Genomic DNA, 13,023 nt, shown 5'->3' with positions numbered 1-13,023 from the left:
CAGTTTGTTCCTCTGAATTTATTTATCTTAAAGTGAGAAAAACAACCAACAGCACCCACTAGTGGCCTGGCATGTCCTCTACATGGTCTATACGGACCACGTTTCCTAAAAGTGTAAACACTAAACCTTTCCTGAAACGAAATGTAAAAACGATGCATTTTCACTCTTGCAGGCTGTTTTTGTTCATGTTTGAGAACAAAGCTTAATATGAAAAGATCAAGCTCTGGTGACTTGACCTCTGTTGACCTCTTCCCTTGTCGCCGCCCAGGGTTCAGAGTCTCGGCCACCTCCTGCACCCTGACGGCGTTTCTTCTCCTCCGCAGCACCGAGGCGATGTGTCGCGTGCCGGTGACGTCGCTCTTGGTCTGCTTGTGGCTGGCGGAGAGGAGCCACTGCAACAGCAGCCTGCAGGACGGCATGCGACAGCTGCACAACCGCTTCGCCGTGCGCCTCTACCAGACGCTCGCCGCCACGGAGAACAACTCCAACCTGATTGCGTCGCCAGTGAGCATCTCGCTGTCCCTGGCTCTGCTGCAGCTCGGCAGCAGGGGCAACACCCTGGCCCAGCTGGAGGGGGCGCTGGGGTACAACGTCAACGGTAGGGCTCATCCCTGGTAGGGTTTCTCCTGGTTGTGCTCATCCCTGGTAGGGCTCCTCCCTGGTGGAGTGCAGCGGGTGCAGCTTGTGTTCAGGTAGCATTAGTGGCTGGGTGAGGCAGGAGGGCCAGCCGGTGGCCTTCAGGGCTGTTGGTACCAGGTGGCGCTGCTGCGGCCGCCGCTGGCCTCCCAGAGCACACTGGTGTCTGGAGCCATAATACCTGCCTGAAACACCAGCTCTAATCTCATTAACCACTCCTGCAGCTCGGCCTGCGGGGTCAAGAGGCCGCCGCGTTGAGGTACAAACAAAACCAGAGCCGCTGTTTCTCCTCTGAATGAACAAGAAGCATCAGGTTTTGATCCTGTGTTTTAAAATGGACCTATTTTCCTGTTAGGTTGTGGGTAAAATATAAAACATTGACAGCTAAACCTTCAAATATCAGAGCTGCTCAGCTCAAACAGCTGCACATTTAAGAAACTGAAACTGAAAACATGGTGATAGCAAATTTTTCATCTGTATTCGCAAACGACTAATGATCAGTGGCAACTGGTCATTGGGGCAGGTGGGGCTGAGCGCCACCTGGTGTCATCAGAAAGGACTGCATGCAAAGTCTGTTTTTAATTCTTTTAGATTATCTACAATATATTCTTGTCTGTGAATAAAATTTCCTCTTATAAATTAAATAGTTTCTGTGTGAGGACAGAACTCCCTGGTTATTGGTCTCCTCTTGCTGCTTCAGGTTGTTTCCTCCTGATCCACACTGATGGTGAATTAGTGTAGCTCGCCCCTCTCTCACCATGCAGTGTGTATTACATTAGTGTAGCTCGCCCCTCTCTCACCATGCAGTGTGTATTGCATTAGTGTAGCTCGCCCCTCTCTCACCATGCAGTGTGTATTGCATTAGTGTAGCTCGCCCCTCTCTCACCATGTAGTGTGTATTGCATTAGTGTAGCTCGCCCCTCTCTCACCATGCAGTGTGTATTGCATTAGTGTAGCTCGCCCCTCTCTCACCATGCAGTGTGTATTGCATTAGTGTAGCTCGCCCCTCTCTCACCATGCAGTGTGTATTGCATTAGTGTAGCTCGCCCCTCTCTCACCATGCAGTGTGTATTGCATTAGTGTAGCTCGCCCCTCTCTCACCATGTAGTGTGTATTGCATTAGTGTAGCTCGCCCCTCTCTCACCATGCAGTGTGTATTGCATTAGTGTAGCTCGCCCCTCTCTCACCATGCAGTGTGTATTGCATTAGTGTAGCTCGCCCCTCTCTCACCATGCAGTGTGTATTGCATTAGTGTAGCTTGCCCCTCTCTCACCATGCAGTGTGTATTGCATTAGTGTAGCTCGCCCCTCTCTCACCACGCAGTGTGTATTGCATTAGTGTAGCTTGCCCCTCTCTCACCATGCAGTGTGTATTGCATTAGTGTAGCTCGCCCCTCTCTCACCATGCAGTGTGTATTGCATTAGTGTAGCTCGCCCCTCTCTCACCACGCAGTGTGTATTGCATTAGTGTAGCTCGCCCCTCTCTCACCATGCAGTGTGTATTGCATTAGTGTAGCTCGCCCCTCTCTCACCACGCAGTGTGTATTGCATTAGTGTAGCTCGCCCCTCTCTCACCATGCAGTGTGTATTGCATTAGTGTAGCTCGCCCCTCTCTCACCATGCAGTGTGTATTGCATTAGTGTAGCTCGCCCCTCTCTCACCACGCAGTGTGTATTGCATTAGTGTAGCTCGCCCCTCTCTCACCATGCAGTGTGTATTGCATTAGTGTAGCTCGCCCCTCTCTCACCATGCAGTGTGTATTACATTAGTGTAGCTCGCCCCTCTCTCACCATGCAGTGTGTATTACATTAGTGTAGCTCGCCCCTCTCTCACCATGCAGTGTGTATTACATTAGTGTAGCTCGCCCCTCTCTCACCATGCAGTGTGTATTGCATTAGTGTAGCTCGCCCCTCTCTCACCATGCAGTGTGTATTGCATACATGGGAATGCCATGGAGGAGGACTATCAGTCGACCCCGAGGAAATTCTGGCAAACCGTCCAGCGTCTCAGGAGGAGAAGTAGTTTTTCTCCAACACTGTTAGAGTGGAAGTAGGGAGATGTTGACCTCAACTGGAGATGTCATCAGGCGGAGGATCCTTCAATGGGGATCTCCTCAGCGAAGTCACTGAGGTAGTTGCTAAGCTCCTCGGTGGCAAGGCACCAGGAGTGAATGGGATTCGCCCAGAGTTCCTTAAGTCTCTGGATGCTAATTGTTAAGGACTGTCCGGTCCCTGTACGCTGTTGGGCTGTCCTTTGTCTCTGGTTCTGTTCATAACTTTAATGGACAGAATTTCTAGGCACAGCCAGGGCTTGGATCTCGTATTGGCTCTTTGCAGATGATGTGGTTCTGTTGGCTTCTGTTGGCTTTGGCTCGAGTGTGAAGCAGCTGGGATGAAGATCAGCACCTCTAAATCCGAGGCCATGGTTCTCGACCGGAAAAAGGTGACTTGCCCCCTTCAGGTCTGTGGAGAGACCTTGTCCCAAGTGGAGGAGTTCCAGTATCTCGGGGTCTTGTTCACAATTGGGGGGAAGATGCAGCGTGAGATCGACAGGCAGGTCGGTGTATCGTTGGTCGCTGAACGTATGGCGGTTGTTGAACGTATGGCAGTCGATCAATGTATGTCGGTCCCAGAATGTGCGGTGGTCGCTGAACGTACGACGGTCGCTGAACGTACGGCGGTTGCTAAATGTTCGGTGGTCGCTGAACATACAATGGTCTCTGAATGCACAGTAGTCACTGAACTTACGGTGGTTGTTGAACGTACAGTCGTTGCTGAATGTACAGTGGTTGTTGAACGTACAGTCGTTGCTGAATGTACAGTGGTTGTTGAACGTACGGCGGTTGTTGAACGTACGGCGGTTGTTGAACGTACGGTGGTTGTTGAACATACGGTGGTTGTTGAACGTACGGCGGTTGTTGAACGTATGGCGGTTGTTGAACATACGGCGGTTGTTGAACGTACGGTGGTTGTTGAACATACGGCGGTTGTTGAACGTACGGCGGTTGTTGAACGTACGGCGGTTGTTGAACGTACGGTGGTTGTTGAACGTACGGCGGTTGTTGAACGTACGGTGGTTGTTGAACGTACAGTGGTTGTTGAACGTACGGCGGTTGTTGAACGTACGGCGGTTGTTGAACCGCTGCTTTGCATCTCGTGTCTCTTCTCTTGCTCAAGCTCAGATATGCACAGCGCCCCCTGGTGTATTAGCAGCGCAGCACAATCAGAAGAAATAGAGTCGCCTCTGACGTCACTCTCCTGCGCCGTTTGGAAATTATAAGTCGAATTGAATTGTGATCCTTGTTTTGCGCAGCAGACATGAAAACAAAAAAAACAATTCCCTCTTTAGGTTTTCTTTTGAGTTCTGTTACAAGATGTTCAACCTGAATAAGGATATGAAAATGCAGTTTGGATGATGCATTAATAATTTTATTCATGAGTCAAACTATGCAGCCAGAACCTTGAACTGAAAAGGCATTTCTGCTAATACATTTTTATTTAAATTTTCAAATTTGACATTTCTAAATGAATTTTAGTCACTATTTGCTGGAGTGTCTGTTGAAAATTAAAACTTAAACGTCATTTTCTTTTTCATTTTAATTAAGTCACCGAATAAGCAGCCTTGTGTAAGAAAATGAAAAAGCAGTTTGGATGATTGATCATTCATTTTTATTTATGGATCAAAAATGCAGTTTAATCTGAAAATGAAAAAGTATTTCTGTTAATACATTTCAAATAGATTTTTGAGCCACATTCACTTCCATATGAATCAGTTCCTGGGCGCCACCTCATGGAGGAGCGCTGACAGTGTTTTCTCTAATTGAGTTGTATTTCCTATTAAATGAGCTACGATACAGAAACTATGTGGGTCCATTGGCTGTGGATTGTTGTGTTTTTGTATCCTGAAGCACTACACTCTGAACATAAATAGAAAAACTAGAAGAAGAAACATGTACAGGGTGAAATCATGAAAGAGAAAAAGGAAACAAATTGTAAACTGAAGCGGCTCTGGATCGAAGTGGACTAAAGGAGTGCAGTGTGGACCGGGTTATGGCAGATCTTCAGAGGACCCCCTCTGGTCTGCAGCGTTCGTCAGGCTGGGCCAAATATGCAGAACTCAAAATAAGTCACATCACACCTTGTTGTTTTGCCTTCCTTTAGGGAAACAGCTTGAATTTCAAAATGAGATTTTTACTCTGCTCCCCATACATTTAAAAAAAGAACTATAAAAACTATAATAAACTTAAGCAGTAGAAATATAACCCAAGACATTAAACTGAAAAATACAACTAATATATACAATATACACTTGACGAAAGAATAAAATGCTACAGTCTGTACATAAGTGTGTGAGGGAGTCAGCAGTAGATGGATGAGAGGCGAACTATACATCTGAAGTATATGTCCAGTACACAAGTTGTGTAAAGTCTGTGTAAATGAGAGGAATGGGGGCTGAAGAGTCCACTGGACTCCTGTTTAGGAGTCTGATAGCAGAGGGAAGAAAGACTTCTGGAGTCTGCTGGTCTCCAGTTCACACTTCTGTCCCTCCAGCCTCAGGGTAGAAGTACAAGTAGAAGTACGAGTGTGAACAGTCCATGTAGGGTGAGTGGGTCCTTGATGATGGAGCAGCTCTCCTGTGGACTCTGTGCTGGTAGCTGCTTTGTCCTCAGAGGGGACAGTCAGTGGAGTCCTGCTGGTCTTTGCAGCAGTCCTCCCAGATGTGGACCCCAGATGTTTGAAGCTGCTCCCTCTGTCCACTTCCACCTCCCGGATGGCTGATGAGGACCCCTCTCCGTCCACAATCAGCTCCTTCGTCTTGTCCGTGTTGAGGGTGAGGTTGTTGTCCTCACACCATGTCTCCAGACTGGACACCTCCCTCCTACAGGACGCTTTGTCTACTCCAGTGATATGTCCAATCACTGCAGTGTCTTCCTCAAACTTCAGGATGGTGTTGTCCTTATGGGAGGACACACAGTCGTGGGTGAACCGGGTGTAGAGGACGGGGCTGAGGACACAACCCTGAGGAGCGCCGATGTTGGTGATAATGCTGGCTGAAGTCATGTCCAATCCTGACAGTCACAAAGTCCAGAGGGGGGGTGAAGTCCAAGGGACCCCAGTTTGTGGGGGACGACTGTGTTGAAGGCTGAGCTGTAGTCAGTAAAGAGCATCTTGTTGTAGGAGTTGGGAGTCTTTCCAGATGGGACAGGGAGAAGTGAAGGGCGGCAGCAATGAGGGGGAGCAGTCGGGGCGGTAGGCGTCCTGCAGGGGGTCCAGCGTGTCGGTACACTGCTCTGAATGTGGGTCAGAGTATAAACCAGCCTGTTTTTGCCCCTTCGACAGTCCCAACCCTTGACCCCGCCTCCTGAAGGTGTGTTGTCTGTCCTGCAGACGCTCAGGTCCAAAGCTTGCTGCTGCGCTGGCGAGGCGACTTGGCCAACGGCAGCCGGGCCGGCGGCCTGTGGCTGCAGCAGACCTGCACGCTGTTCATCCAGAGCGGCGTCCACCTCCTGACCCACTTCACGCAGCACGCCGCCGCCTGGGGCGACACCAGCATCGTCCGGGCCAACTTCAGCCAGCCGGAGCGGCCGGCGCAGAACCACGGTAATCCCTCAGGTGCCTCAGATTGAACTCCTGAAATCAAATGTGTTTAACACCTCTGATCTAAAGCCTTGGATTGAAGAAATGAATACAACGATAGTGTGTTTGTGTCTGAATGATCATGTGATCACCGGTGTGTGAAGCTCAGCCACCAGGTCTTTTAGACCCGCCACATCTCCGTCTTCCCACTGATGAAGAGGTCAATTCTTCAGCTTTACCTCTTTAATCTCAGTTCTCAGATCAGAGTGTGAAGGTTTGGCAAGTTTATTTCTGGAGCACCATCAGACAAAATGCAATCCAGCGTGGTTTACTGAGCAAACAGACAAATGTGAATACATTCAAACAAAGCAAGTGAGGAAGACATGGAAAGGAGAATGAATAAAGTCAAAGCTTTGTTCAATTAAAGGGGATAAAAGAGGTGGAATCATTTGTTCTGGTAATGTTTTGAGGGCGATCCCAGCCGGCAGGCCTGTTCAATCCTCCCTTCTCCTCCTCTCTCCTCCCTTCTCCTCCCCTCTCCTCCTCTCTCCTCCTCTCTCCTCCTCTCTCCTCCTCTCTCCTCCCCTCTCCTCCTCTCTCCTCCTCTCTCCTCCCTTCTCCTCCTCTCTCCTCCTCTCTCCTCCTCTCTCCTCCTCTCTCCTCCCTTCTCCTCCTCTCTCCTCCTCTCTCCTCCTCTCTCCTCCTCTCTCCTCCTCTCTCCTCCTCTCTCCTCCTCTCTCCTCCTCTCTCCTCCCTTCTCCTCCTCTCTCCTCCTCTCTCCTCCTCTCTCCTCCTCTCTCCTCCCTTCTCCTCCCTTCTCCTCCTCTCTCCTCCTCTCTCCTCCCTTCTCCTCCTCTCTCCTCCTCTCTCCTCCTCTCTCCTCCCTTCTCCTCCTCTCTCCTCCTCTCTCCTCCTCTCTCCTCCTCTCTCCTCCCCTCTCCTCCTCTCTCCTCCTCTCTCCTCCCTTCTCCTCCTCTCTCCTCCTCTCTCCTCCTCTCTCCTCCTCTCTCCTCCTCTCTCCTCCCTTCTCCTCCTCTCTCCTCCTCTCTCCTCCTCTCTCCTCCCTTCTCCTCCTCTCTCCTCCCTTCTCCTCCCTTCTCCTCCTCTCTCCTCCTCTCTCCTCCTCTCTCCTCCCTTCTCCTCCTCTCTCCTCCTCTCTCCTCCCTTCTCCTCCTCTCTCCTCCTCTCTCCTCCCCTCTCCTCCTCTCTCCTCCTCTCTCCTCCTCTCTCCTCCCTTCTCCTCCTCTCTCCTCCTCTCTCCTCCTCTCTCCTCCCTTCTCCTCCTCTCTCCTCCCTTCTCCTCCTCTCTCCTCCTCTCTCCTCCTCTCTCCTCCTCTCTCCTCCCCTCTCCTCCTCTCTCCTCCTCTCTCCTCCTCTCTCCTCCCTTCTCCTCCTCTCTCCTCCTCTCTCCTCCTCTCTCCTCCTCTCTCCTCCTCTCTCCTCCCTTCTCCTCCCTTCTCCTCCTCTCTCCTCCTCTCTCCTCCCTTCTCCTCCTCTCTCCTCTCTCCTCCCTTCTCCTCCTCTCTCCTCTCTCCTCCTCTCTCCTCCTCTCTCCTCCTCTCTCCTCCCTTCTCCTCCTCTCTCCTCCCTTCTCCCTTCTCCTCCTCTCTCCTCTCTCCTCTCTCCTCCTCTCTCCTCTCTCCTCCTCTCTCCTCTCTCCTCCTCTCTCCGTCCAGACGAGCCGTGGCCCTTCCAGGCGGGAAGCAGCAGTGGCGAGCTGTCGGGCTCAGGCGAGCTGCAGCCAGAGGCCGTGTGGTGGGGCCACGGCCTGCAGGTGGCGCTGATCAACACGGTGGCCTTCAGGGGCGTCTGGCAGAAACAGTTCCAGTTCACCAACACGCAGAATCTGCCCTTCGTCCTGGCGGACGGAACGCCGGTCAAGGTGCCCATGATGTACCAGGCTGCTGAGGTCAGCTTCGGTAAGCTTCTCTTTCATTCTGTCCTCCATCCATCCATCATCCATCCATCATCCATCTGCCCATACGTCATCCATACATCCATACATCCATACATCCATCATCCATCCATCTGCCCATCCATCCATCATCCATCCATCAGATCCAAATCAACAGCAGTTCAAACAGCTCATTAAAGTCTTAAAACTCTCTTCTTTGAAATCAGGACTTAAAACAGTGTTTTTTTTCCGCAGACTTTTGAAGAATCAACAGACTTCATTTGATTCTTCATCTTAATAAATGTATTCTCATTTGTGTGGGTTTTATTTTTGTTTAGCTCACATCTGGATCAGAGAGAGTTGCTCCTTAATGAGAGGCAGATGAGTTTTGAAGTGAGGCAGTGAATCTGGTGGAAATGACCCGTTTGTGGAACAGCGTGACGGGAGGGTTTCTCTGGCGACACCACGGAATCTCTGTGGGTGATTTGGGAAATCAAATCCCAATACGGGAGAAGCTCAAAGCAAAGTCGATGCGGTGTGAGAGGTTTTAAAGTCTGTCACGCTGTTACTCTTCATCGCTGGAGCTCAAGATTCTTAATCACTTGCTTTAATGTATTTTTGGAACGTCCTCGCCTCGTGTCTGACCGGTGCTCCATCACTGGACTGTGCGTGTCGCTGCCCCCCGCAGGTCAGTTCCGGACGTCGGCGGAGCAGCGCTACACCGTGCTGGAGCTGCCCTACCTGGGCCGCTCGCTGAGCCTGCTGCTGGTCCTACCCAGCGAGAGGAAGACGCCGCTGTCCTCCCTGGAGGCTCGGCTCACCGCACGCCAGCTGGCGTCCTGGGACACGGGCCTGCGCAGGACCAAGATGGACATCTTCCTCCCCAGGTGACTTTAAAACACACGGACATCTTTTTTTTTTTTACCCGAACACGACGTTCAGGCGAAGAGCCGAAGCTGAAGCACTCCCGCTGTTTGTAGATTCCAGATGCAGAACAAGTTCAACTTGAGGTCGGTGCTTCCGGCGATGGGCATCAGCGACGCCTTCAACCCGACCGCCGCCGACTTCACCGGGATATCAGGTCCGTTCAGCACTTAGTGGAACGTTCAGTGTTCTGCATTCTCAAGGCAGCTGACCTCTTTCTTTCTTTGTCTTTCCGTCACCAGAGGACGGTCTTTACGTGTCTGACGCTTTCCACCAAGTCAGAATGGAAGTGACAGAAGACGGGACGAAGGCTGCGGCCGCCACTGGTCAGTTCCGTCTGTTCCAGAGTAAAAGGGAAAAATTACCAGAGGAAAAGCCTCAGGTTCAAGTTTATAAATGACTTGTTCTCCCTTGTAGCCATGGTGCTTCTCAAACGGTCCAGAGCTCCAGTCTTCAAGGCCGACCGGCCATTTTTATTCCTGCTTCGACATGTGAACACAGGTACTGTTTGCAACTGCCGATACCTTCATAATGTGCTCTTAAATTGGGATTTATCACCTTCCAACTCTGACATCAACATTTATTTATGTTTTTTTTCTTTCTATGCAGTGAAATAGCCACTGGCTTCATAATTACATCCAACATTTAGGTTACAAAAATACAATAATGACCAACTGGAGTTGAAATATTTAAAAATATTTGTGCAAATTCACTCCCGAAAACACACACAGCACTTAATGCTCATACACGAAAACTGGGAAACTTGACAAAACTCAAAAAAGCAGAGAAATAATATTTTCTACTGCTGCGCTTTATATATAAATAACCAACCGTAGGCAAGTTTCCAAGGTGGTAACTCCCCAAAAGACCCACAGAATGTCCATGCATGCGTAACACTGACTTGATGAGCATCATTTCATCCAGGTAGTGGACATTTTTTTTTCCCCAGATTCATGTGGAGCTGACCTTTTGACCACTTCTCATGATATGAATAACTTTAAACTGGGAGTTGCGTTTCAGGTTCCCACCTGCAGGAATAGTATAGTATAGTATAGCTCTTCTGCTCACTCTGAGCAGCTCCCTGAAGCTTTCCTGAAACTAGGTTTAAACCAACCTTATGAAAAAAACAAAAAACATCAAAAGAACATTTATCTCATAAAAAAGGGCAAGAAAAGTAAAATAACTAAAATGGCTAAATTTGCTCGGAACTAAAAAAAAGAAAAAAGATGGAAAAAGTAAACCATTAAAAATAACAAAACAACATAATTGTAAAAGTGGCTAAAAAGCCTAAAACTATGAGAAAATGTGAAAAAGAATAATGTCCAAAATGTTTAAAAATAGCCGACATTCCTTAAAACTGCTAAAAGAGGCAAAGTGAACGAGCTTAAACAGCAAAGGTCAAAGGTCAAAAAAAAAAAGTGGCAAACACGTACGTACAGTGACTAAAACAGCTAAAAGATTAAATCCACTAAAATAAAAATAAAAAGCATGGTAAAAGGTTCAAAACCTTTAAAAAGAGTAGAACAGATTATAGTTCTGAAACGTGGGCGTGTTGAACTTGACGGGCTGTGAAGGTTGGACATGTTTTGTGGCTCCAGGTGAATTTTATGTGCTTGATTGTGAAACGTTCCCACTTTGGAAATTGCTGCCTTTGGTTGGGAGTGTTGACAACAGCCACGGAAAATGGCAGACACATGACAAACATCTGTCTGTGGAGTCACATGTGGATGAGATGATGCTTGTAAAGTGAAGATTTTAGAATCAGCCGCGCTGCTGGCCAAGACGATGCAATGTGGCTATTTTCATGTACATTTTCACTATGAGAAGGTTGGTTGATTAGAGAGTGCGTTATTAACAAACATTACTTCTCAATGCAGTTGTGGGACAGAGATCATGTGACAAGGATTGCAACAACTTTCTGTTAGCTTCTTAGTAAATTAATAAATTAAGAACATTAAAGGTGTACAGGAGGATGTTCTTTTTCCGGGTGGATCATCAAGATTATTGGTACTCCCAACTGTCAATCATTCTGGTGATATATTACGTAAGGCCGTCGTACGTGCTCGTCCCGAGGTAGCGTGGATCTATTAGTTTTCACTTTCTGTGCATGCGCGCTTTCAGGTGTCTATGGTGAGCTACGCCTTCAGCGAGCTCGCAGTTCTCACCGGGTACTTTGAACATGGCAGAGGGTCGCAAGAGAAAAAGTGTCTTGGAAGTGTATGAGAAGAAGAGAAAGGCTTCGGAAGAGAGAAACAAGACCAGAGTGTTTTTGGGAGATTGTTTCACACGATGGCGCTGAAAGCCCAGGTTGGGCTTCCCACTGACGCTTCAGTCGCAAAGTTTCTACTCCACAGGTAAAGTTTGGCTTCTATTTGGAGACTTGTAAACAGAGCGTGCACGAGGAGAACTGGGCTCGTCACGTCTCTCGCACACGTTCTAGTAGGCGTTCCGTCTCGGGAGCAAGTAGAGCGTTGCGCATGTGCATTTTTTCAAAAGGTGGAGAGGGAGGTTCTTTCCTAAAATTCTGGAAAATCCTCCTGTATACCTTTAAGACGGCTCACCATTTAGGACAGCCACACACAACCACTCCTCTTCTACTTCATCATTTAGGATTTGTCACCCCCTAGTGGACAAATCAATGTAGTCCATTTTAAAAAGGCCGTCTGAATTACGACGAAGATAAAGTTGAAACGTTTGTCTCTTCTTGGCAGGATCGATCTTGTTCATGGGCCGAGTGATGAACCCTGCAGCCCACGAACCCTGAGGATCACACACACACACACACACACACACACACACACACACACACACACACACACACACACACACACACACACACACACACACACACACACACACACACACACACACACACACACACACACACACTACTGGTATTTATTTGTGGACCAAAAGGAGGCCCCGCGGACATTTCAGGAAGAGGGACATCATTTTTGTACATAACTGTAAATAAAATTTTAATATGTTTTTACACAGCAGGTGTCTTCATCCTTTCTTCTGCAGAAGATTTAAAGTCACCAGTTTATCATCAACCACAACTGCGAGGAAACCAGTTACCTTTAAAGGTCCTATAATCCAGTGTTTTTCAACCTTTTTGAGCCAAGACACACTTTTTTCTTTGAAAAAATGTGGAGGCACACCACCACCACCCGGAAATGTTAAAATGTGAAACTCTGCAGCCTCTATTAACAGTATAAAGTCTTTCTCATCAAAGTTCTATCAACAGAAATCAAATAAATACAGAAAAAAAGTTTTTCCCAATTTCTTTTTTTTCTTTTTACTCCCTCAGTGTGAAACCTGGACCTGATGGATGAAGAGCTGAGATCCTGGTTCACATTCTTCCTTTTCAAAAACTTCTCCATCACTGTCACTGACACAGTACTTTGATACAAGATGGGAGCAGGAGGTGGAGATGAACCACACTGACTCTGTTTTGTTGCTTCTTCAAGACAAATGTGTGCTGCCACCTATTGGCGAAGAGTATTTATACATGATTACTCTTCAACACACTGAAATTGGATAATTTCCCACGGCACACCTGACGAGATCTGGCGGAACACCAGTGTGCCGCGGCACAGTGGTTGAAAAACCCTGCTATAAGAAAGCGTATTTCCCCAAATCTGGCCTTGGTCCTGAACGTCAGTCCGTCTCAACGTCCCTCTTCTGAACACGTTGCTTCACCTGATAGGACTGCATGTCTGCGCTTTCTTTTTTATTCTATTCAGTGCAGTTGTGTGCTTGTGATGCAACAGTTTGATGGTTTTAACACGAGTTTGTACAGAGGCTGAAATGTGTGCCGGTTAATGATGAGGTGGTTTGGCTTTATGTTGTGTTTGGGCTGGAAACAGTGAGCCAGATCTGGCAACCCAGGGGAAGACTTGGCTTTCTGGCAACATGTGCTAATGTTGCAGAGTTAACGTTACGGCTGGAAGAAACAGTTTTCAACTAGTTTGAACCAGAATCCAATCCAGAA

At 48.3% G+C, this 13,023-nt stretch overlaps 1 protein-coding gene across 1 annotated transcript; it reads left to right on the top strand.

Annotated features, from left to right (window-relative positions):
• Positions 1-333: 333 nt before the first annotated feature.
• Positions 334-11,793, top strand: serpine3 (serpin peptidase inhibitor, clade E (nexin, plasminogen activator inhibitor type 1), member 3; the record flags this gene model as incomplete). Its single annotated transcript, XM_080497716.1, has 8 exons — positions 334-598; positions 6,023-6,235; positions 7,888-8,130; positions 8,794-8,992; positions 9,086-9,186; positions 9,272-9,355; positions 9,447-9,530; positions 11,741-11,793. The coding sequence occupies 8 exons, from the start codon at positions 334-336 to the stop codon at positions 11,791-11,793; spliced, it is 1,242 nt and encodes a 413-aa protein (XP_080353842.1).
• Between the last annotated feature and the right edge of the window lie 1,230 nt (positions 11,794-13,023).

This window comes from Blennius ocellaris, assembly GCF_963422515.1.
Source record: "Blennius ocellaris genome assembly, chromosome: 6".
Taxonomy (NCBI): domain Eukaryota; kingdom Metazoa; phylum Chordata; class Actinopteri; order Blenniiformes; family Blenniidae; genus Blennius; species Blennius ocellaris.
Note: the sequence above shows the minus strand (reverse complement) of the source record. Positions and strands in the feature narration are given on the sequence as shown.